Source organism: Vidua chalybeata, chromosome 9 (genome assembly GCF_026979565.1).
Source record: "Vidua chalybeata isolate OUT-0048 chromosome 9, bVidCha1 merged haplotype, whole genome shotgun sequence".
Lineage (NCBI taxonomy): Eukaryota > Metazoa > Chordata > Aves > Passeriformes > Viduidae > Vidua > Vidua chalybeata.
Window position 1 is genome coordinate 527901 of NC_071538.1, and position 25597 is coordinate 553497.

General features: G+C 53.3%; 2 protein-coding genes across 2 annotated transcripts; both read right to left on the reverse strand.

Annotated features, from left to right (window-relative positions):
- Positions 1 to 1869: 1869 nt before the first annotated feature.
- UAP1 (UDP-N-acetylglucosamine pyrophosphorylase 1) lies at positions 1870 to 9283 on the reverse strand. Its single transcript, XM_053950793.1, has 10 exons — positions 8968 to 9283; positions 8692 to 8896; positions 7869 to 8044; positions 7450 to 7622; positions 6128 to 6321; positions 5610 to 5753; positions 5068 to 5256; positions 4571 to 4618; positions 2660 to 2726; positions 1870 to 2430 (listed from the first exon to the last, which is right to left on the reverse strand). The coding sequence occupies exons 1-10, from the start codon at positions 9281 to 9283 to the stop codon at positions 2338 to 2340; spliced, it is 1605 nt and encodes a 534-aa protein (XP_053806768.1). The 3' UTR covers positions 1870 to 2337.
- Positions 9284 to 10846: 1563 nt separating this feature from the next.
- UHMK1 (U2AF homology motif kinase 1) lies at positions 10847 to 25393 on the reverse strand. Its single transcript, XM_053950143.1, has 8 exons — positions 25052 to 25393; positions 23719 to 24011; positions 20882 to 21073; positions 20009 to 20103; positions 18988 to 19064; positions 15564 to 15662; positions 14640 to 14728; positions 10847 to 14177 (listed from the first exon to the last, which is right to left on the reverse strand). The coding sequence occupies exons 1-8, from the start codon at positions 25341 to 25343 to the stop codon at positions 14031 to 14033; spliced, it is 1284 nt and encodes a 427-aa protein (XP_053806118.1). The 5' UTR covers positions 25344 to 25393; the 3' UTR covers positions 10847 to 14030.
- Positions 25394 to 25597: the final 204 nt, after the last annotated feature.

Consider the following 25597-nt stretch of genomic DNA (forward strand, 5'->3'; position numbering starts at 1 on the left):
GGGAGCCAGTCAGTGATCCGGGCTGGCGTTTCAGCAGAGGTTATTTTCCTCGGCCCGAGGGAATGTGCGCAGAGCTATAATTTACAGCAAAACCCATTCATAGTGCAAGAGAAAAAAAAAAAAAAAGTCCCCATGGCCAGCGAGGGAACTTAAAGCAATAGGCAACATTTCACTTTCCAGCGCTTGCCCCGTGGCTGTGGCATGGCACACACGTCCAGGACCCTCCTCCTGGCACTGTGGGGCTGGGTAGGACACCCCCAAAATGCGGGTGATGGAGACACTCCACAAGACACCAGAGCTGGCCCAGAGGGTCCCACATGGGCTACCCCTCTCCGGGCCCCTGGGCGAATGATTTGGGTCTCCTGCACGGGCACACGTGGCCCGGACAGCAGCCAAAGGACCGACCTGGCTCAGGGCACAGGCTTGGTGCTCCAGCTCCCCAAGCTGCACGCAGAGCTGGTGGTTTGACATCATTTCCAGGCACTAGCCTGGCACAGCGGCCACCGGCTACGCAACGAGGCAGGGAGAAAATAATAATAATACTAATAATAACGGGCCCATGATAATTTTTGTGCAACATCAAAAACCACAATTAAAGAACTTTTTCAAAAATTTTAGACTGTTTCGGCTGTGTTGAATTCCATGCTTATATTATGGAAAGGAAACAGCACCCCTGGCAGCGGGCCACCAGCTCCCTAGAAAGCTTTCCTGTCCAACTAGACACCCCAAAGCCCCAGGGCTGTAGCCTTGCTCCTAAACCTCTTTGGCAGCATGAAGTCTCCAGACAAATCAACTGACTCACAGGCAGGGGAAGCCACCCACTGCTCCCAGCAGACACTGGTGATCCTTGTCACTGCCACCAGAGAGGAGCTGCAGCACCAGCTGAGCCAGCACTGTCCAGGGTGACAGAGGCAGGGCACAGCTTCCCCTGGGCTGGCAGGGAGCAGGTCTGAGCAGTACCCCATGTGCTGCCCCAGATCAGCTGGCAGGGAGAAGCACAGGCTGCCCTATGTACACGCTGGCACAAACACCAGCCAGCTCTGCTCTACTCCCCTCCCACTACCTGGAATTGCTGCTCAAATAACTTGGCAGCAGCAAGCACCCTGGTACTCTTGTCCCAGGACCTAATGCAAAGGTGGTGGTCTGCAAAGCCAAAAAAAGCCAAGGGCTGGGCCACGCGCAGCCCAGCCAGCAGGAGACACAACACCAGCCGGGACCCCCCACGCTGCCCTGGTGGCCCAGGCATAGTACCTGGGGAACCAAGTACTTGGCTGAGCCTGGGATGCTCAGCAGCCACCTTTGCACCGGGGGGGCACATGGTGACTTCCCCCAGAGCGAGTGGTTTGGGTCCCATTCCCAGGCCTGCAAGGGAAAATCCCCCCCAGGGCAGCTGCGGGGCAGCGAGAGGCTGTGACCACATCAGGATCAGGAGAGGAGCTGGCCAAGCTCTGCATCCTTCTTCCCAAACAGGAGTGGAGGCATCACAGCTGCTCTGCCCCAGGCAATCAGGATGCCACGCTCGGCAATGGGCTCATGCAGGAGCCAAAGAGCCCCTCCAGGAAAAGCAGAGGGCACATGGCACTGGTGGAGGGCTCAGTGCCAGGCTGATTTCACCCTGAGCACAGTGCAACACACCTGCCTGTTGCTACCTGCTCAAGGCTTGCCACTGTTTGCAGAAATTGAAGAGGCTGCAACTCTCTGCTTCCTCCAGGAACACCCTAAATGAGCACTAAAGGCTAGAGGCCCTGTCTGCAGCCACCCCAGACAGCCTTGCTGCACTGAACAGAGCACTTGGCATGATGCAGTTGGCTCTCTACTCCATGAGCCTCTTGGTGCAAAGTCATTGTCACTCAACACCACCAGAAGACAAACAGGAGCGACTCAGAGTTTAATTGGGTGCTTCCAGTGGTGGAATATACAAAGGATGACCAAAAGGGAGGACATGGGCAATGGCAAGGACCCTATTAAAAAAAAAATAGTCATGTAGATTTAAGAAAAATAAAAATTCTAGATTAAACCCAGCCCCATATCATAAAAATCCTCTCTCTGCATGTACAATGACTATTGCTATACACATGTTTAAAAATAAATGCCCACAGCCTGGAGTGCGAAGGGCAGCACCACAGCTGTGCTTTGTGGCAGGGGAATCTGTAGTGTTTGGCTTTTAAATTAAAACATAAATAGAAGCATACAACGTGCCAACAACCGAGTGGGTCAAATCCTCCTCTGCACATGGCTGGAGCAAGCAGGAGCAATCCCTGCTAGGCCCAGCTATCAACGTCCATGTGCCCCAGTTCCTGGCAGGATGGGCAGCCCTGCCTGGGCACCACGCTGCCACTACATGCCGTTCTTCACCAGCTCGTGGATCCCATCCTCGTCAATGATCAGAGGCGTGCGAAACTCTCGGTCCTTCACGTACTTCTCCAGACCCTGGGGGAACGAGAAGCAGCTCTTTAGGAACACCCTGCACACTGCCTGCTCTGCTGAGCTGCCCACGGGTGCCTCTGCTCCCCTCCTGTGCTGGCAACCTGGGGGGCACTGCCCCAAAAAGCTCCCCAGTGAATTACAGTCGCTTTTGTGGCTTACCCCCTCGCACGTGTGCCCTGCCAGCCCAGTCCACCCGCCAGGGCCCCCCGAGCTCTGCAGAGCCAGTACTCACTTCTCCTCCGTAGGAGACAAGGGGAGAAATTTCACACTGGATTGGCAGGTCGTTTGCATCCTTCAAGCTGCAGTGAAAAATACACAGGAGAGTCAGGTACAGCCCGGGGGGACACAGATAGGGCTCAACATCTGCCGAGGCCAGGCAGAGGGTCAGGGGCTGTTTGGGGCCCACGCAGACCCCACCAGCGCAGAGCTGCCCTGGGTTAGTTAAGCCTTGCGTGCTCTCCACAGAGGTGCCAGCTAAAGTTTAGATACCACCAGCAACTGAAAGGGAAAAGAGCTTTAGATGGGGCTTCTATGGTGCCTTTCCATGTGTGTAACTACAGCAATGCCTGTGCCCCTGGCCCCGCTATTTTTGATGCTGCATGGAAACGAGTCACCCATTCCTTCTTCCTCTTGCAGCCCTGGGGTGATGTGAGATGCACTCGCAGAGCACGTTCCCATAAAGCAGGAAGTCTTGCTTTAAGCCCTCTCTTGCTTAAAGCACAACCTGAGGTCACAGGCTAAGCCCTTCTGCTCACTCAGAAACACTCCCTGCAGCACTGTTTGCTCCTCCTGCCTTTGCCTGTTAGATCAACTATCTTGGCTCCTCTCTTCTGCCTGTGAGCTGGATCTGGTGAGGAAAACGTCAGCTCCACACCGGTGCTGCGCACTGCAGCAGCACTGCTGGGCAGGGGCCTGTGTGAGGTCCCTGACCCTGCTCCTGCTGCCACCAGCCCTTGTAAGACACGCTTGGATGATCCCTGGATCCAGCTGGCACGTAAATCTGGGGGTGCAGCTGCGTGGACTGAACAAGCAGACATGGCAACAGCATCCCAGCCACTGGCCACAGCAGCCAAGCAGGCATGGCAGGATGCCATCCGTGACAATGCTCCCTTCACCCAGGTTCGAAGCTCCTTCCTCTGCCATGCACTCACTCAGTCCCCTCCTGTCACAGGTGTCAGTAAATAGAACTCACCCATCCCAACCCACACTGGTATTTACCTTGAGTGTTAGATTCAAGATAGTAGTTTTTAAAAAAAATTGACATTAACTGGTAATGAAGGGTAAACGTGGGACAAGGTGCAGCCTTTCTCCTGCATGTTAACTAGTGTTGACGGCTTAGCCATAAGCCTGAAAACACCTGGAGTCTGGAGTTAAAACAGATAAAACAGCTGTATTCCACCAAAAGTACCTGAAGGTAAAGCTTCTGAAACAGGGGAAGGGAACAAGATTGCTTACTCTGTGAGTCATTTACACTCACCAGCTCCAAGTCCCAGCAAGCCTGTGCCTACAGAACATAACGGAAGAGTTAAAACTTCCCCATGTATTCCCGTAAACTTTCAAGCACTGAGCCAGGGGCTTTTCCTGGTGTCACGCTCTGGATCTTCCAAACTCAAGAGCTGGAGTCACACAAAGCCCAGCTGGCTGCTGCGCTCAGATTCACACGTGCTACATCAAAGCCCGCCTGACATTTGCTTCGTGTTTTTAATCCCGTTTTGGTCTGCCTGGACGCCTGGCGGACATCGGGAGATGGCAGCCATCCCCAGCTCTGGGACCGGCCAGGACCAGTCACTGCTGTGCTGTGATAAGCAGGGGAGTGGCATCAAAGGATGTGCCAGGGCGTTTACCAACAGCATCCTACCCGCGAGGTGACCTTTAGGGGCTGCATGCAGTCAGCATCAGGCTGCTGCCATCCTGCATCCGTGCCAACAGCATGAGCCCCCTCCAGTTATCCCTGCGGAAAGGAGCCCAGCAGGGAGCAGAGCTGCCTGCGCCCGCCACCGGGAGAAGCGGCGTCCCCTGTCCCCAGGGGTGACATGCCCCACGGCCCACATGCGCGCCCCAGCCCGTTAGCCTGGCTCTGCCCGCAGCCCGTTAGTCCCTAAGCACAGCCCCGCCACCATGCACCTGGGACATGGATAATTACTTGTCATTGACATCTGCTGGGCTGGCAGCTGACCTTCCGTTTGTGATGCTACACAGGAACAAACAAGGGTTAGCAAGGGGGGGAAAAACGAGTCTGGATCTACTGATCCCTAAAGAGGGCAGCGGGATGTCTTGTGGTTGAGGGATGCACTGATGATGCCAGCCTGGCTGCTGCATCAACCTGCTGGCATGCTCTGTCTTTAGGGAGTCACCTCCTCCCTGCAGAGGCAACCTTGGCTGTGCAATGGAGGCTGGGAGGATTCAGTTGAATCAAGTTGAATCAATTCAGTTGAATGCTGAATTGAGAAGGAAAGCTGCTGCTGACTGAGCACCGCTCCTGTTGTCACCACACAGCTCACAGCCAGCTCTGTCCACAGATCACCCAGGAGAGGGGACCCACAGCTGGCTGCTTCTGTGACACTGTTATCAGTGCTGAGATTGCCTTGTGCTTAATATCCAGCCCAAAAAGGAGCAGAAGTGACAGGAGAAGCAACTCACCGAGGGATGGCAGGGATGCGTGTGCCGTTTTCATCCACAAAGTGCCCCCCTGCATTGAGAACCCAGCAGTGGTGCAGGGACATCAAGGCATGTCGGGCTGTGGTGGGGTTGTCCTTGCCATTCTGGCTGTCTGCGTTCTTCAGGGGAGAGAACTCATCCTCACGCAGCACCTCGTACACCACAAACTTCCTGGGGGAACACAGCACGGGAGGGTCAGGTTTGGAAACTGTGACTGCTTCCCTTGCCAGGGTGGCTGAGCTGGGCCCACAGCCCTCCCCCAGCCTACACCCACGGGCTGTTTTCACGGCCGTGCTCTAGGGAGAGGAGGGCCTGGCCTGTAGGGTCAGCAGATGTTCCTCTGGCACAGGAGCAGGGCTCAGGCCAGCAAAGAGGCATGACACAGCCATGGCTCCAGCTGCCATCCTGTCCTGATCCTGGGGCATCACCAGTGGGCACACCCTGGCACAACCCCAGACGCTCTCAGAGCTTCCCCAGGGAGAGCCAGCAACCAGCCTGGACCTCACGGAGAGCAAGGGACATACTTGGAAAACTGGAAGATGTCGAAGACGAACTTCTCCATCTTAATCCCGTTGGGCTTCTCGGGTTGGATTAGCTGCCCCGTAGTGATGTCCACATGTGGGATCTTCTTCTCAGCCACATGGTGCTGCAGTTGTGGTTCGTAAGTGCTGCAACGGGCCAAGAAAGAGATGTCACTGGTCGGTGCAAGCCACATCCCCAGCTCAGACACGGCTGCAGCAGGATGGCCGCCCTGCTCGGACGCCGGCTGCCCCAAGGTAAGGGCCACTCATCCCCCACAGCCAGGAGACACAGCCCCACACGCCTGCGCTCTGGAAGCAGCACCCAGATATTGCCCGGAGAACCCTTATCTCAAGGAAGGGGCTGTGCAGACAGGTGGGGGTCAGACCAGCTGTGCAGGGGCTGCGTCCCAGCACGCCTGAAGCTCAATCAGCAGCAGGCAGGGCACAGCCAGCTCTGCTCGGCCGCAGCACTTCAGCAGCAGCAGCAGCATTCCTGTTCTGGCGCTCCAGCAGGCCCTTACTTGACCACATCTTTCAGGAAGGCAGTGGTGAAGTAGTGATTGGCGATGTTGCCTGCGTTGAAGAGCAGCCGCCCGTCCAGGCCCCGCTGCTGGGCAGTGGCCAGGGAGATCTCACTGTACTCCACCACCTGGTACACGCCGTCCACCCGGCACACCACGCCCACCGGCTCCGTGGGGTTGGTCTTCTCCACCACCTGCCCAAGGGAAGCACTGTCAGGGAAAGGCACCCAAAGCCCCACGCTTCAATCACGCTCCCTTGGAAACAGCGGGCCCTATTTAGAAAGGCTTCTTCCTCTGCTGGGACGGGGCAGGGATGAGGATGCTGGAGCCCTTCCCTCCCCGCTGCTTCTGGCAGTGGGGATTACAGGAGGCTGCGATGGCAGGGGTGGGTGACAGGTGGCAGGCACACCCAGAGGGCACAGCAGGATGTGGCACCAAGCTAATGTGCAGCTGGCAGCAGGCACGGATATTTTTAGCCAGCTTGCTACTCACAATCAGAAGGCTGCTGGCTCAGCAGAGCCATCCCCCTGACCTTTCTCTCTTCCTTGCACCTCACACACCTCCATCTGGGTTGTGAGATACCCCGGCAAATCCCTACCCACCGCTGTCACACAGAGCAGTGGCGCACAGGGGCGCAGGGCTTTCTCCTTTCTGCATGCTAAGGTTTATTTCCTCTTTCTTTCATGCAGGTCAGGAGGAGAAACTGCCGTCCCTTTCTCAGTTTACCCTCTGAAAGCTGCAAGACCAGTAAGTCCTTTCACCTGTTTGCCAGAGCTGAGCCCAATGCAAACAAAACCTTTGGCTGCCAAGCCAGTCTTTAAGTAAAGCTTTAAGTGTGCAACGTCCTATCCACAAGACATGGGGCCGGGTTCAGTGCCAGCTGCACCCACCATGTCCTGGTCTGGTGCCCAGGATATCAGGCTGGGGACACCTGGCAGCTTATGGCAAGAACCCTGTCTGCCTGTGCTAGCCACAGCCACCCAGAAGAGAGCTGCCCAGCATCTGGGTGTGTGCCAGGCAGCTACAAAGGGCTCTCAAGCAGCCTCTTGACCCCAGGGGCGACCTCTGAGTCCTGGGCCTGTTGGTGCCATATTCCTGTGCCAGGCAGAAGAGCAGTGCCAGGCATCCTCCAGGATGCCAGGGGCAGGCAGGGCTGTGGCAGCATGTGTTACTTCACCAGTGAGCTCCAGGTACTCAGCTATCCCTCCTGGCTGTGGCAAGCCAGCAAATGAAGGGTGAAAAGTCAGGGAAGCCAGGCAAGGAGCAGGACAGACCCCATCCAGCTCTGCAGAAGCAGTGCCTGCCTACTCCCAAAACCATACCTTGGCCCCGCAGTCTGCTCCCTTCTCCAAGCAGAACCCGATGAACCTGGGGTCAGCCACCTTCACCAGGATGTTGTCCACACAGTAGACATGGACACTCTGCACCCCTCTCCGCTCCATGTCGTCCATGATGCCGTGTGAGCCCAGGGCCCGGTACAGGCCCCCGTTGCCATCTGCAAAGGGAACGCCCCACTGTGGGTCAGCCAGCCACGCTCATCCTCCTTCCCCGTGGGCTGACGTGGAGGGTCATCAGCACAGCCGTACCGCACCCTGATCCTCCCTGCCAGGGCTGACACAGACACCTCCCAGCCTGAGTCAGCCACGGGCCAGGTCACAGTGAAGACTGCAGCTCCAAAAGCTGCTCCTCAGCACCATGGCTCACCCTTGCCCACCCCTCCTGTCAGCTCCTGGCCACCAACCTGGTGCCATAGCAATCTTGCCCTTCTCCTCCAGCAGGATTTTCCCATCAAATCCCAGGGCAGGCAGCATGCCCTGCTGGAAGAAGATGACATTCTCCTTCTTCAAGCCAAAGTACCGATGTTTGTGGAAGAACTCCTTGGTGGACTCCATAGTGCGGCCACTTGTCATAATGTACCTGTTGCAGAGTAGAAGACACCCAGTGAGCAGCGAGGAGAGGCAGGGTCTCACACCACTCATCCCAAATGTGGGCAACACCCAGGACATGCTTCCCCCACCCCCCCACACACTTAGGAGAATCTGACCTGCTGTGGTACCGACATTTTGACAAGCCAATGAAGGGTTTCACCCTTCCTTACAGCACGTATCTCCACAACCATACAACACTGTGCGTGGGACACCCAGCTGCGGTGGCCAGCTCTTGCCTTGTCTGTAAAGCACCTCAGCAGCTCATCTGCCCACCTCCCAACCCTGCACGGGGACATGAAAACCCTTCCCAAAGAACGTGGGACCTGCCACTGCCACCCCGAGTCTTGAACCACTCACGCCAAGGGGCTATGGCCATTGCAAAGCGCTGGCATCAAGAGGGGCTATGCCAGTCCACGGTCCTTGGGCTGCCAAGGGGCTCTGCATCAACCCAGGGGCTGCAGAGGGGCACTGCACCAATCCAGGCTAACCTCGGGCGGCCAAAGGGAACTGCACCAACCCAGCGGACCGCCGATACACAGAGGGCTATGCCGATCCACAGGACCCCGATCCACCAGTGCCAGCCGGACCCTGCCGACACCACCCCACGAGCTCTGTCCCCCCGAGGCCGGGGCTCACCAGGGGATGTGGCAGGGAGTGCCGTGCTGCTCCTCCGCCATCTGCTGCAGCCGCCGCAGGCGCTGGGCCTGGAGGTGGAAGAGGGTCTTGCGGGACGGCAGCCCCACGTCGCACATGCCCTTGGGGTAGGGGACGCCGAGGCGGGTGCCCTGCCCGCCGGCCAGCAGCAGCGCGGCCACACGGCTCGCCGCGATCTCCGCCAGCCCTGCGGGAGCAGACACGCATGGGGCCCGCCGCGCCGGCACCGCGCCGCGCCGCGCCGCCCCGCGCACCTACCGCGCCTCTCCCAGCACGGCACCAGCCCACGGTCGCGGGAGGCGCTGCCCAGCACGTCCCGCGGCACCGGCTCCATGCGCGCGTCCAGCCCCGCCGCCGCCGCCGCCCCGCCGCCGCCGTCCCCGCGGGCGCGGCGGAAGAAGCGGTTGATCTCGGCCACGTCCATGTGGCACAGCTCGGCCGCCAGCGCCCGGCGGGCCGCGCCGTCTAGCTCGGGCCAGAAGCGCAGCACATGGTCCTGCCCGCCCGCCGCCAGCCGCTCCCGCAGCTCGGCCGCCGCATCCGCCGCATCCGCCTCAACCCCGGCCGCCTCCATCCCGCCCGCCGCCGCCACCCCCCCCCCCCCCCCGCCGCCCTTTATAGCGTCCCGCTGGCCAATGGCCGGGGCCCGTGCCACGTGGCGCGCGCCGCTCGCCCAATGGGCGCCGGGGCAGGGGCGGGACCGCCCGCCCCCCTGGCGGCGCCCCCGCCAATCGGAGCGGCCGCTGCGGTGCCGGTGGGGGCGCGCGCCGCTGGCTGCCATGGCAACGCGCGCCACGTCAGCGCGCGGCCCCGGCGGGAGCGGGGGCGGCTAGAGGGGAGGGGAAAAAACCCCAAATCCGCCCCAAAATGAGCCGGCCGGGTCCCTGAGGAGGAGGAGCCAGCCCGGCCTGGCCCGCGAGCCTCGAGGCGTCAGCGGCGATGACACACGCACCACCGCTCGTGCCGTCATCGGGGTCGCGTGGTCTCCCGGGGTGACAGGGCGTGCTGAACTGGAAGGGACCCTCAGGGACATCGAGTCCAGCTCCCGGCCCTGCGCAGGGCGCCCCCAGGAGCCACACCCTGAGCCCAAACGCCCCTGGAGCTCTGCCGGGCTCGGTGCCGCGACGGGCCAGCGTCAGGGCGGGCTGCAGCCAAAAAACTGCTCAGCCGCCGCCACCTCGGCCCACGCGTGGCCCCGGTAGCGGCCCCGGGCGTTGTGCAACCCGCGGCTCTCCCAGGGAAGTTCTGCGTTACCAGGCGGTTCGCCTGTGGACATCATCATTCTGGGAACCCTCACGCCAGCGCCAGGGTGGGACGTGCCCCTGTGGGGCGTGGGTGAGGGGCGCTGCCGCAGGAAGCCGAGCCCCGAGTGACCGGGAGGGGACACGGTGGGCTCCGAGCCCCGGGTGACCGGGAGGGGACACGGTGGGCTCCGAGCCCCGAGTGACCGGGAGGGGACACGGTGGGCTCCGGCCACCGCCCCGGCGTGTGGGGCCGGGGAGATTGCCCGGGGACGCTAACTGGGAGTACAATTAGAGGAATGTGAAGATTTTTATTAGTGTCTTAGCAGGAGTTATAACAGGTCGGAAATTACAGGGTAAATCACAGTTACTGCTCTCTGGATGGAATGCAGCTGGCATGAATTGAAACATATTCCAAGATGGTTTCCCATACAGACACATGCTAAGGGGGCTGGAGTGGAGTGGGGAAGCAAGTGGAGATAGCACATCCAGGCTCCGTGGAAATCCTCGAAGGGAGGGGGAACTCGGTGGTACCTAGCATGTGATACTTTGTGTATCCCCCGTCACCCAGAGGAGAAAAGGGAAGATGTCCTGCTGCTGAGCCAACAGCTGTCGTAAAATCCCCCTCCTTAGATGAACTTGCTTCGTTAAAGCGTAATAATAATGTTAACAGCCCCCTCCATCCCACAGTTCCCTGCCTCCAAGCTATGACCACCCCTCACTGAAACTGGAAGGAGTTCTGACAGCCATGGTCTCCAAGCACAAACACCAACGCTGCCATGGCCGGGTCACAGTCCTGTCCCCCAAAACCAAGGCCCTGGTGCTCAGTGACAGAGAACTTGCTCAGCTACATGGCATTTCAGTGTCCCACAAGAAGGGCACGCTGGACAACCACCTCGTACTGAAGCATTGTTTATTAATCACCTGTTTATTAAGCACACATCTGCTCAGCAATGGTGCGTGATGGGATACCACAATTGACACCTAACCTGAAGGGAGGCACGTGGTTACAGGATCCGGCACAGCAGCAGGAAGTGTACTGAACCCTCTGGAAGGAACCTGGCTACAACAGGGTGCTCAGGTTATGTTGTTACGAGGCTGAAGACCAGTGAGAATAAAATTAGGAATACAGCTAGGGGCTGACTTGTGCTTTGGCCAGTGATTTAAACACTAGTTACCCTACAGCTAGGGTAGGACTGTGTAGGTCAGTGCCACACTGAGGGTTATTGGCACAGACCAGGAAACCCAGCGAGCATCTGAGAAGAAAGCCTCAACAGCTGTGTACCTCAAGCAAGCAGTAATCTGGAGATGAGGAAAGCCAGGCCCATCCCAGACACACCACAACAAGCACCTTGGACTGAATCACCGTGCACACTTCAGATACAATCTAGAGTTAAGGAACTCAAAGGTTTTAGCAGGGCTAAAACTTATGCCAAGACACCAACAGGTCACCGAGACACCAGAGTGAGCTTCATCTTGATAGAAAAAGTCTTTGAAGACTTTAAAGAAAAGCAGCTTTGGGTTTTTTTACCCAGCTCAGTGCTCAAGCCTGGTCAATGAACATCTGGAGAAAAATGTCTTGGTAGCAGGAGTTTGCATCATGAGGATTTATTTAGCCCCTGTTAAAGAAGCTGAACAAAATCCCTGCCCAACTCTGGTGGAAGAGCTGCCATGCTGCAGGAACAGGCTGTAGCTCCTCTCTGAAGATCAATCCTGGCACAGCTCTATCTTTAGTTGTAAGAATTCTGACTGAAAAAGTCATGCTTGAAAGATGACAGAGCAGCTCACAATCCTAGACAAATGCATGTGAGAACTTTGAACACATCACATACCTGCACCCCAGCACGCCCCTGTCCCAGTGTTGCTGTAGGTGACAGACCTCACACTCTGCACCCAGGGAGCTCCCTGTGGCCCCACCTGGGCTGGCACTTCGCAGAGCAGGAGCTTTGGGCTGCTCCTGCCAGCTCAATGCTTCTGATATGGTGGCATTCAACACGTGCATGTCTGGACCAAAGCGCTTTGACCTCTGGCTCAACTCGCAGGGACAGCAGTAACGCAGAGCTGAGGAGGTCAGCCAAGACCCAACCATACTTTAAACACTGCTCTCCACACAGCAAAAACCCTCACCCAGTTACCATTCAATTCCTCCCAGACACTAAAAGGTGCTTCACTCAAAGGACAGTTAAATTAAAAGCAATGAATCACACACCCCACCTATGCAAAGGCTGCTGAACAGCTACGTACACCAAAGCAGCATCATTCCCAGAAAAATCTGATCAGCAAATTGCACCTTAAAACTCATTGTGGATTTTATTTTTTTTCTTTTCCCTGGCAAGCCCACCATCTCAAAGGCAACAGAAGAATTCAGATTGGTCCTTTCTGAGGGAGTTTGGTAAGGGCCACAGTAGACAGCACTATACACCAGCACAGAGAGCAACTCAGACTCATGAAATGCTACAGACATTGGATCTCCTGACACAACACACACAGGGCAAAAAATCAAGAGGAACTTTTTAAGTGTAGGATTCCATCAAGTCCAGCATCAGCAAGATGGAAACAGTAAACTGCAAGGTAATTCAGGTATTATTCCAGGGATGGTCAGGGATGGTTCAAGCAGCTGTCCGCAAGTATTTAGTCTGAAAAGAATTCAGGAGGGCTTTCCTCCTCACTAAAACTGGGACCAAGACTACAAGTCAGAATACACTGGTGACTCTCTAAACAGGGCTGTTTCACACTGTGCCCATCAGGAGCAGAGTGCCCACCCTGGAGGGAGAGGCTCTGCCAGGCGCATGGGTTTGGAAATCCCTGGGAAACAGCCTCTGCCTGCCCCATGGCAGCAGCTGACTGAAACGTGCTCCGGGGGGAAGTGATGCTGCTCGCCACAGGGTCTTCCCCAAAGGCATGTGGCTGTTGTCCCTGACACTGCGAAAGACCTTCTCCTGGCCAGTCCAGTCTGATGACTGATTAAGCCCTTTCCCTACAGGATCTGAGATTGCCTCAAGCCCTTTTTGTAACCTTTGAAGGACCAAAAGTGTCAGTGCTTCTAATCTACAAGTCTTACTGGGTTAATGCAAAACCAAACCGCACAACACAGAAAAGCAAGCGTGGGACCTACAACAGACAAATATTTGTTCTTATAAGACTCCTAAGGCAGGGGTCCTGCTGTGTGCTGTAGCACTCCTTTCCAAAAATATCACCGAAAGACGCTTACATATCATAGATAATTTGGCATCAGAGCTAGGGAGCATCAGTGCCAGCACAGGGTATGTGCTAGAAAGATGAATCCACATGGCAGGGTTTTCACATCTACTCAGGCTACAAAGTGCTTACAGGTTGTGCTGGGACTGAGGCTGGCACTGCTCTGACCAGGTCTCCACCATCAGTCCCAGCCCACCCCAGGCATACAAGCAAGCTCAGCTCCCCACAGGCAGCATCATCCACACGTCACTGCCCAGCCCAGCATCAGCTGCATGGCTCTGCTCAGGTCACGAGGACAGGGTAAATCCACAGGCTCAGCAGATCCAATTTCATTGCCTCTCTCTGCTCTGTGTGAGGAGAAGACTCAAAAGTCCTCCTGGTCTGGTTTAGAGAGGATGGTGTTTCTGCTTCTTTATTTATAACAGGTATCAACAAAAAGCAGGCAAGCCTTCCTCCTCCTCCAACGCTGGAGAGGAGGATTTGGTTATCGGAAAGCTTAACAAAGAAATCCTCTCCCCGGAGACAAGCCCAGCACTAAGGCCAATACTTTGGTCTGGCTTCAAATCACTGAGAAACCCTTGCCAGGATCTGCTTGGCCTCCAGGGCTCCCGCGGTCCACACTCCTGCCCCCCAGATGCCCCCCGGGCAGAGCCACACCCCCTGTAAATGAGCAAGCACAACACACACACAAGCAAGCGCTGAAAGGTCCCGGCCTCCCCAGCACATCACGAAGCAGCAGTAAAGTTTCAAAGCCCATTCAAGTCCTTTGCACCTCTCCTTCACAGATGACTCAGAAGCAGGGCTAGGAAGCTCTTTTGCACATTCAATTGTAAAACACTTGAGGAAGAGGAGCAAGACAACTCTCCTGATTGTTGCTACTGCCTACAGCAAGTTTTGGTACAGATATCCTCTCTTATAGGCACTCAGTGGGTAAAACGTAGCCACAACAAACTTGCCATCAAAAATCTTTCCAGTCAGCATTTTTTGGGCAGCTTTGGAATCAGCAGCATTTGCATATTCAACAAAGACCTGAAAGAGAGAGAGGAGAAGTAGGACTTCCAGTGCACCATGCCACTTGCCCCCTCCCACCTCTGCAATGGGGGAAACCATTCCTAAACAAATTTTTCCCCTCCATCCTTGGTTGAGCAGAGAGCACTGGAGCTAAGAGTTGAATCTCTAAACTGGGATTTCATCTCCTGCTCCTCCATTTAGTAAGGTAGGAGAAAGTATGCTGGTGGTCTATACCCTCAACAACTTCTCTCCCACCCATTGGCTTCTCCTCTTCATTCCTTCTATTCATGCTAAAGCTGATTGGACACCTCCCAGGTTAGGTAACCTTACATAACCAGGAAGGAACCTGTGCTGTCCTTCAAAACAGCCATTTATTTTTAGCACTGCCACCAGCCAGGAGATTTCCAGGCACTGAGCAGCAGTCCTGCAGCACATGGAGTGTACGCAGGAACACGCAGCTTCTTCTCCCCATTCACTTACTTGGCCTTTACCAGGATTCTCCTTTGGAATAAGCAAGGAAACCACCGGTCCGTATTTCTGACACTCCTCCCTTATGTCTTCCAGGATATCTGGGAAGGGAAAGAGCTGGTTGGCTTTCACTTTGCAAACTACAGCGAGCCAAGAAACAAGCGAAGGCAAGATGAACACATCAAGAACACCCGGACAACAAATATTCCTTTCCTCTCAATTTAAAATAAACAAGCATGGGGTGACAGAGCAGAAGCTGACACTGATTAAAGGCTGTGTAATGAGATGGAAGTGTCTGAACTGAGGCTCAGGAACAGAGACCTGCAGGCAGTGAACCTCCAGCAGCAGGTTCCAGTAGCTAAAACACTGGGGATTTAGGAGTGCCTGCTATTCCACTTGGAGGAGAGGAACTGAAGGAACTGGCACAAACCTTTCTTTGTGTGAGTGGAACTCGGCCTTTCAACTCGTGTCCCCAGAGCGCTCTCGTTTGTGCGGCTCACATGGATTTGACAACACGCAGAAATGCAAATCCCACCACTATGCCTGCCATCCACCACGCTTTAGGAACTCCAATGAGATCCTGGGTAAGTTCATTAGCAAATTTTTAAGGATCTGTGCTATTTAGCTTCCGAGTCCTGCACATATCCAGCAGAAGCTCAGAGCCACAAACACATTGTGAATTTGGTGGGCATCTAACCATAGAAAAAAAAAATTATTCTTTTTTTTTTAATCTGGGATTCTTCAAGAATTCCCTACAAGCTCAGCTTTCTCCCTCAATCTCAGTTTAGTCTCTGTTGGTGCAGTTGACCCCTTGCAACCAAAGCTCAGCTGGGCAGCTCTGTGCCTATTAATTGCTCACCTGCTTGCTCTCACATCCCCAGAGCCACCGAAAACAAAGTCTGTAAGACAATATTGCTACATGGCAATTGCACCAACCTTCATATTCTTCTTCACACTGCAGAGAAGCATCACTTAGAACATTTAGCAGCCTCAGCACAGGTGTGGGGAGCATCACCAAGTCTTCAATATGGGGAGCTGTTTGACACCCAAAGAATTAAAGAAACAAAGTCAATGTCAAAGGAGCAAGCAAACAGGAAGCTGACTCAATACTCATTGTGATACTCAAGCACTTACTGCTCTTTGCAGTACAGTTTTGCTTCTCTCCACTATTAACTGCATTCATAGTCTGATTTCTCCATTTCCATCTTATCTTTACCTGTGTACTGAGAGACTCTTCCAAAGGGTGCAGAATAATTGCACTCTGCAATTCTGAGGCTAGCTCTGAAATTGCTTTTCAAATTAAAGCTAGAATTGTGTCTACTTAGCCCAGTCTCAAAAACTGATGTGACCTCAAGAATTATGCTAGTTGAACAAACTACCCCATATATATATGGAGATGTGAGAAGATCAAAGGAAAACTCTGCAACTGCCTCTCCTGTCACTGCTCCCAGACAAGCTAAAAACAGGCTGGCCAGCTTCCCTAATTCCAGTTCTTCAGCTGTACTAAGGCACAGGCCCCAAATCTCGTTAGAGTATCTTTTAGTTCTTTCATGAACATCACATAAACCCTCCTCCCCTCAAAATCCAATTGCAATCCACTGTTTTGAAGACCACCGTACTTAAGCTACTTAAACAATGCAGTGCTGTAGAATCAGGCATGGCCACAAGGTGTGTGAACAGTGATCCTTGAAGGACTTCACAGAAGCAGAAATAAAACCCTTTGGGTGCTGGACATGGGGCACTTGGCTCTAGAAAACAAGCAGCTCTAGGATGGCCTGTGCAGCTCCCACAGATGCCACTGAGGGAGAAGACAACAGCCAAGGAGAAAAGGCTAATGACAAGCTATGAGAGTCACATTCTGAGGATAATCAGCCCTCTAGAAACCCAAAGCCACAGGGACAGTGTCACTTCTGCAGGAAAAAAAAAAAAAAAAGCTTTATATTATGTTCCTGTACACTAGTGACAGGCCATTAATGAATTTAAGATCTGGGCACCCAACTTGCAGTACTTGGAGTGTGTTGATGTGTCTATTTGTTTTGGCAGCTACAGCAACTGAACGTAATAGCAGGACCTCACAGCTCTGCCACTTTACATTGAGAGGGGAGAGAAAAGGGAAATGGCTTAATTTCTCCAGTCTGAGCCTTCTGACTGTGCCAGCAAAGTGAGCTGTTATTTTCTGGGAAATACTTTTCCCAGCTAAGCACACAATGCCTGTGAGGGAGCTGACATCTCTGCCAGGCACAGTCAGATGTTGATCTCACAGTGCAAGAAGAGATGCAAGGCAAGCACAGATGCTGTAAATCTGCCTATCATGGAAAAGCCCTTAGGAAAAGCTCAGAGTATGAAAGGCCTTATCAGAAGAGATGATTCCCAGACAGCTCTCAGGGGCAGCCCTTTGAAGAAAGGTGCTGTCTTCAGATAACCAGGCATGTTCCAGCTCCTAGTGCGCCTCTAGGACTATTCTTCCATAGGACTATTTGCAACCAAGACACATCAGATGAACCGAAGACTAAAAGAACATTTAAGTGTCACCATGGTCTTATATGCTACTCCTTTTATTTGCAGAATCACAGAATCGTTTAGGCTGGAAAAGACCTTTTAAATTATGAACTCCAACCTGGCATGGCCAAGCCCATCACTAAACAATGTCCCCAGATGTGCCACATCTACACATCTTTTAATGGGCATAGTGACTCCATCACTTTTCTGGGCAGCCTGTTCCAATGTTTGACAACCCTTCCACTGAAGAAATTTTTCCTAACAACCAATCTAAATCTCCTCTGGTGCAACTGAGGCTGTTTCTTCTAGTCCTGTCACTTGCTGCCTGGGAGAAAAGACACTAAAGTAAATCTGTCCTTCATTTTCATATGTCTTTTTCCAGAGAGGGAGACAAACCAACCCCTGGAACTGAGACACCTGGTCTTCCTGTACTCAAGTGACAAATACATTTCTGGCAATCCCCCTCTGCCCTAGGAGGTACTTTCTGCCCAGCTCCTCTGCAAATGCCAGGTGATGCCAACCACACTGACAACACAGGAGAGAACTCGATGAACTGGAAAGTCAAGACTTAGCTGTATATGACAAGGAAAGCTATTGTCAGCTGTCTTTGCTCTAAACAGCAAAGCTGTGTCCAAGTGAAAGGCAATGACAGGTCATTTTCTGACTTGCTGGGAAAGCAGCAGTAAATGCTTCTCTGTGCAGACAAGCATATGTGCAAGTCTGTCAAAGAAAAGAAGCAGCAAAGAGAACTAAGAAAAACGGAAGCTGTTATATAAACTCCAAGCACTAACCACAGAAGCACCTTCCTCAGTACAGTGAGAGGTCTGTGTGTTTAAAACCAGCCCAGAAAGCACTGCCAATATACAATTCCCTCTGCTCTAAAGCAGCACCGGGTGCAAGGTTCAGCCATGGAAGGCAGCTTTGATTAGAAAAGCCCCAGCTTCTAAGACACATGTGAAGTTAGAAAACAGGAATGAGTTTGCTACCTTTGCCTGACATACAGAAATATCAGTTATCTATAAGAAGCAATCCTTAATAATCTTGGCTGCAAGGTGCACCAAGGAGCTTAAGAAAAGCAGGGCTAAGATTCAAGGGGAAATGCTAGCTCAGCCTGAAGCATTAATTTATGCTTCAGAAAACCTGAATGCACAGCTCCTCACTGGTGCTCTTGAAAGCAGACAAGCTCTGGAGAATGCTACTCAGTTGTATTTGGAAAAGAAAACAAGGAGGGACACAAGCCTAAACAGCCCACCTTTGCTAACTGCCTGCAAGGCACAAGGGGAGGACTTGAAGAAACACCACTATTTTATTAATCAAAGGGACAGCACTAGATGAAAGTGACGGTGACATCCATGATCTGCCACACAGGTTACTGCAGACCAGTCACTGCAGAAACAGGCTGCCAGAACAAACCACCTGTACAGAGGCAGCAGCAGATGCCACTATCAGCCCATGCCCAAGGTGCTCACATTCCTGGTGATTTCTAAACTGGGAAACGGTGTAAGAAAACCCATCCATTCACCATAAATAGCACTGCACTCTTCAAAAGCACCTCAACAGTCAGAATGTTAGGTAAATATCCTGGTTATTTCTGTGCCCTCAGATGAATGCTGCTGCCAATACACTCTTGAGGGCAGAGTCCAGCTAGGAAAAACTGACAGCCTGTGGGGCTGGAGGAGTAGGGCAGCACTGAGAGCACAGACATTACTCTGACCTCCCTCCTGTGGCACCATGGAGAGCTGGCAAGTGCCACAGAGGAGCAGCGATGAGGCCAGACCAAGAAACAATAGTTAATTGCCCTCTGTGCTGCTTCCAACACATGCTGTGAGAGTCCTGAGCAGGGGCCACGGCCACAGCTTACCAAAGGGAATGCTGAAGAACGGGCTGCATAAAGCCTTCTCAGCAGAGGCTCGTTTTCCTTGGTCACAATGAAGCATGCTGTAAGAGAAGATACCTTTATGTTCATGCATGTGACATTCCTGCACTGACACATTCCACTCAGGCTGGAAGCTAGCATAGAGGAACACCCTATCTTTGGGGTGGTTATGGTACAAGGAAAAGAGTGGGAAGCACATCTTGCAATTTGCAGCTGAAGCACACCAGAAGGATCCCCTGAAAGCATTTTGGGTAGATTGCAGAGCAGGCTTTCCTTCTTGATGTCTCTCAGCACCAAGTAATGAAAATTGCTCACTTACAAGTCTACAAGGAGCACAGCATGTTCCAGCTCCACATCCTCAGGCCATTCATCCCACATCTTCAGGCATACATGCAGTCTCATGAGAGTGATCACACTCCAAGGTGCTCCCACATCTTTTCACAAATGGGATTCAAAGCAGGTAATAACCCAGAGCTTGCCTGAGAATATCCCTAACTTGGCTTTACCAGGGCTCCCAATGCTATTTGTGCCAAGTTGTGTCTTCTTCCCTCTGTAGCCTTAGAGCACAGTCACAAGACAGTGAAAACAACCCCCCTGGCAGACTCCTCAGGAGAGTTGCAAAAGTGCCTTTGAATCTTGGAAGCAGTGGAGAGCAGCACTTTCTGCCTCTTCCCTCATTTTTTATGATAACAATCCCCAAAAGCAGCAAAGTCTGCAGTTTTCTCAAAATACAATCTCTCGGCTGCAAGTGCAAAGCACTGAAACAGCAAATGATCAACATCATGACTGACACTCTCTATGTGCTTACTCCAAATTGTGCCAAAATCAGAGGAACTGAAACATCTCTGCTAATGCTTGCACTTGTTACCAGCAAAGGAGATTTAAAAAATTGGAAAAAAAAAAGAAAAAAAAGAAAAAGTGTTAGCTGTAGGCTGAGTTGCTAAGAGCAAGGCTTGACTTTACAGAGCACACATTTAAGCAACAGTTATCAAATATGCTACAGTACCTTTTGATAAGGTCTCTGAGGTGATAAGCTGGAATGGCTGAATTAACCACCCCCTCACTGGCAAATATGCGATCAATGATGGCAGAACTGTTTGTCTGGAAAGAAAAAGAAACAGTGATTAGGGAGGTAAAAACCAGACTGTGCAAAGCTTGCAATATCCCATCGTTTTCCAGAGTGGATGCAGAGGGCTGTGGTTCTCTGGGGTTTTGTGAGAGATCCCCAATGCCCAAGCCTCACATGTTAAACTAGAAGGCTCACATCAAATCAACTTTGTCCCATTTGCCAGAAAAAGCTGGAAATTTCCACATGCAAGTAACTTTTCTGTTGCTGTGGAGATTCTGATGCTGAAAGGATACTCTTTCTGGGAAGAGGAGCACAAAAAGTTATTTCACACAGAGCAGAGGACAGTCAGGTTCCAGGCTCACAATACAGAGCTTTCATCTTGTTTTCTCAGGATACAGACTTACAAGAAGGTCCCCAAATTACAGCTGACATTAAACTATACCCAGCAAATAATTCCTCTGCCATTGTGCTGCTGAACTAGCTGACAGACATCAGCCATCGATTTTGTTCTTCTTCCTAGGTCACAACTACAGCCAGCACAGCTTGCCTACCAAATCTAGGCAAGGCACAGGCTCCAAACAGAGGCTCCTGGAATACTCCTATTTCAGTAACCTGAACACAAGTAGCATTCAGACAAGCCAGTTCCATAGGGCAGGTGGGTCTTTAAGGCTCAGAAATCTTAATTCTCAAGACAACAGGATTAGATAAACAGCCTGGAAACACTACCTAGTTGCCAGGTGCTACCTCACAAATCCAGATTATGAACAAGAAGCAGAAGGATTCATTTGGTGCAAGCAAGAACTGTCTCACCTTCCATTCCTGAGATTGGACTGTATGTTTCAGTTTCATTCCTGAGAACATTTCCAGTAAAACGATTCCCAGACTCCACAGATCCACAGCAGAGGTACACTCAGTCTCACTCTGGAGCCCTGCCTGCGCCAGGCAGTTCTGCAGTTCTGCCTCTGGAGCCCGATACCCGTCTGTTTGAATATATTTCACATCCTACAGGAGAACAAACACACGGAAAGTTGATTTTCCACACTCAGGTTCTCCACTCTATCCTTAAATCAATTCTGATATCCTTCAAAGAGGTCCCCAAAATACTACCGTAAATCCAGTTGTGCAAGGCAGGCAGTTCAGCTCCCTATACTGCTGTGCTGAGGGAAAACCAGGACTGTCTGGAAGAAAAACATCTCCCAGCAAAACAGCACTAACATCTGACTTCTGAAACACAGCACTGCTGGGAGGAAGGGGCTGGATGTTCCTGTGCACTGGCCCTTTAACCTCTCCTACATGCAGATGATGCTAGAAATTTTGGAATAAGGGTTGAACACCCACAGTACGCTTCCACATCAGCTGCCTGAGAGCACAAACAGCCCTGTCTGAGCAGAGAGCATCAGGAGCTGCTGCCATTGTTCAAGTGATGCTCTCTGGAAGCAGGCAGCTAAAATGCTCAGACAAGGAAACCATCAAAGGCACTTCCCATGCACCTCTTCCATCTTCCCCGTGAAGCCTCAACTGCTGCACAATCAGTACTTGCCCAGCTGCCGTGCCCACATGCTGCCTGCTCCAAAGAAACTAGGGAATTACAGAATCACACAAGTACTGGCTGGAGGGGCTGCTCTGAAGGCTCCAGCCCAGTCTCCTGCTTTCAGGCAATACCTGGTCAGTCAGCTGCGGCTTTGTCCAGCCAAGTCTTCTGTGTCCAAAGACAAACTGCACACTGGGTCTTTTTAACACGTGGGGGCTCATTTTAGACACACTGATGCAACACAAGGAATGACAGAAGAATATGCAAGCCTACTTCCTCCTGGATAAGGCATAGGATTAGGAATTCTTACCATGTGAATATATTCAGACCAAGATTATGTGGTTCTCTGGCTGAAAATAAAAGTTTACAGAGCTCAAAAGTGGTTTATGAACTTAAAAATGATACACAAACTGCTCATTCTTGTCCCTCTTCCTATCAGTAGGGAGCAGAACCTCCGGCATGGCAATAGCAGCAACTTGGCAGGCTCCCAAACAACGTTTAGAGATAGAGAAAACACTGTGATCAATGGCACCAGCAAAGAGAGCAAGAGGGAATTTCACTCCTACCACCTAAAGCATTTTGAGAGCTGTAAGTGGTTGAGACCTTGCTCTGTGTACAACCATTCCCTGTTAAACAGCAATGGCGGGAAATTTTGTCTAAGGATAAGCTTGGCAGGGCTGTCCTAAATAAAAGTAGTATGGTCTTTGACTCAGATAAGGAAATTATGCATGCAGGCTGCGGCCCAAGGCAGGGGTGAGGACGGGACACTGGTACCTGATGCACATTCAAAGCAAGGTCAGAAGGTTCACCCATACAACCAGTGTGTTTTTGAGAAAAGGCAAAGGAAACTCAGCCCAAAGAAAGCAAATTGGAAGAAACCATGGAAGCAAATAAAACACCCCATCAACTATTATGAGGCAACTCACACAGCAAGCAGCAAAACACAGACCTGAATTAAATAAAAATACCTGCATTAGACACAGGACACCAGGAGCATGTATTTTGCTGATAGACAGCAAGAGATTACCACCAGAAACTCAGCCAAGAATGTGGGAGAACTGAAGACAACACGGGGGAGTTAAGAAGTGCAAACATTAAAAACAACTCCTCTACCAAAGAATTCAGAGACAGGTCACCCACACAACCCTCTATTATTCACAATCAGTGGGCTGTGCTGCCAATACCAGGTAAACCAGTAAAAAAGTATATAAATTTAAAACTGCTAAGCAGGTAAAGTGCATGGAATAGGGACAAAACAGGACACTGCAGGAAGGCACAGAAAAAATTACCATCTATCACCCAGTGATTAAAGGCAAGTGTGCTACAAGGTTACCTGATGGAAAAGCTTTACTGAGACTCCTCACAGGCCGCTACTGAGAGAGGGAGGAGTGAAAGGAAGATCTATCAAGCCAACAGCAGAACCTCCTGAGGCTCTCTGTTTCCATCAGAAGCCATGGAAGAGAATAAAATGGGCAAGGACAAACAACTCAGTATCACCAATACAAAAGCGACAGCAAGAAGACTGAGCAGGAGACCAGCAAATGGGACAAAGAGTAGAACAGGTGGAGATTGTCTGTGTCAGTAAAGAACAGACACTGCCCGTCCAGGACCAGACCACGGACTTCTGATACGTGTGGGAAAGAAACATCCAGACTTCCCGAGGAAGGGAGGCTGCTGAAGATAGGGTGAAAGTAAAGGCAAGCACAAGGACACTGCCAGAGATAACACGCTTGGCTAGGGAGGCTGATGGCAAAGCCTGGATTACTACGACACTTGATAAGGGATGATGAAAGGGAATTCTATATTTCTGGCTGCTCCCATTCATCTGACCACATAAAAACTAGCAAACTTTCCAGGAAGCTGAGACACCACTTTTCTCAGTGCATCATTAACACTGGAATTTGTAGCACAATGGCCAAGACATCGAAACAAACCAGAGACATTCAGGCAGAATGGGAACACAGTTTCAGTGTCTGGGGCAGACATCATTTCAGCCTTTCCAGTTAACGCTCAGCACCAGCTCAGCTCCTACTCTGATCAGGCCACTTGGAAAACATCACAGAGCCACACAACTCAACACAGAGCCATCTTGCCTCAAGAGTAGCACATTCCAAACCTGATTCCCCTCTTTGAAGCTAAGTCCAAAGTCAATGAGCTTAAAGCACTCCTCTTCTGCACTCCACAGGATGTTGCGTGGCTTGAGGTCTGCGTGCACGTAGCCTTTGTGGTGCAGGAAGGCCAGGGCTTCCAGGACATCTCGGGCGCAGTGCTGGATCATCCACATGGAGCAGCCCTGGTTGCTGGAGTGCAGCAGCAGCTCGGACACGCTGATGTCCAGCAGCTCCAGCAGCAGACAGCGAGACGGGCCATTGGCAGAGTAATGGTTGGTGAACACGCCATAGAGTGTCACTACAAGGAGACACAGGGACAGGCATCGGTAACGAGCGTGCAGCCAGCACCTTCCACTGCTGCACACCACAAAAGCTGTGGCAGGCAGCTCAGATGTTTCGCAACGGGTGATGTTCAGAGAGATGGAGAACCAGGGAGGAAGGAAGAAGCAAGGGAAAAGCAGCCATGTCACCCCAACAAGCTTCAGAGGACAGGCTGGTCTCACAGCACTCCCCATGCTCTGCTAAAGTGACAGGGCTGAGTGCTCCTGCTCAGAAGGACAGTCTCTGGGACACGGATAAGCACATCCCAGTGGACAAACTGGACGCAGTGCCGCTCTTTAGAGACATGTCAATCTCACCTCGCGACAGACGAACTTTGCAGAGCGGGAACCCATGTGCTGCCTGGGTGTCTAGGCACACTAAGGCATTAAAAAACATTTCACAAAGCATTTCACAGCCGACAAAAAATGTCAGCGGTGGGTGAACTTTGGCACTTCCAGCAATCACCTCTGACACACAGGCTTCCTCCCTTCCCCGGCTCATTCCCACCCACGAAGGCAGCCCTGGAGCTGTAGCACAGTGGGAACACACTGTCCCACGGCTGTCCCGCAGGGAACCCAGTCCTTGCTGGGGCTCTGGCACCCTGCCCAAAGGAGGACTCCAGGGTGCCCTGCTTGCAGGGACCCGCTCTGCCCATGCCTCCTGCCCACCCTGGGGATGTCACCTGCAGAGCCCCCACCCAGGGAAGGGGTGGGCTACCCAGAAGCACCCACTGCAGGGAAGCACCACTGCTTTGGGATGTCCAGGCTAGGGGCCCTCAAATCTGCCCACCCAGGGGTGCCAATCCGAGGGGCACATTGGCCTGGGGATGCGTTTGGGAGCGAGGCTGCCCGTATTCCCGAAGCAGCTGCGAGCTCCCTTCCTTGGCTGGGAGGGTGCTCTGGAGACACCAGTTCGGCAGGGGGAGATTGCCCTGGGGGGTGCTCTAGGGCCAGAGGGTGCCCGAGCAGAGGTGTTCGGGGGCCGAGGCTGCGGGGTGCGGTGCAGGGGTGCCGTTACCGATGTTGCGGTGCCCGCGGAGCTGCTCCAGCGCGGCGCGCTCCTTGCGGAACCCGTACTCGGCGCAGTCGGCGACGGGCGGGCGGGCGCCGGGACGGCGAGCGGGCCCGGGCCGCGGCCCCGGGGGCGGCACGAACTCCTTGACGGCGCCGGGGGGGGCCCGGGGGTCCCCGCAGCAGCGCACCCGGTACACCGAGGCCGAGGAGCCGCTGCCCAGCGGCGCCTGCACCTCCCACAGCCGGCCCAGCGCCTCCAGCAGCGGCGGCGCCGCGCCCCACGCGCACCCCGACATGGCGCCGTCCCGCCTCACATCGCCGTCCCGCCGCCGCCCCGCCGCTGCCCCGGCACCGGCCCCGGCCCCGGCCCCTGCCTCCGCCGCGCTGCGGCCGCCATGGCACCGGAAACGGGGCGGCACGGCGGCGGCACCGCCCTCGGCGGGGCGGGCCCGCGGCTCGGGAGCGGGCGGTCCCGCGGTACGCCCGGGGCCGGTGCCCTCTGCCCCGCTGCGGCGGGCTCCAGCGCCCTCAGCAACCCCGGGGGGTCGCG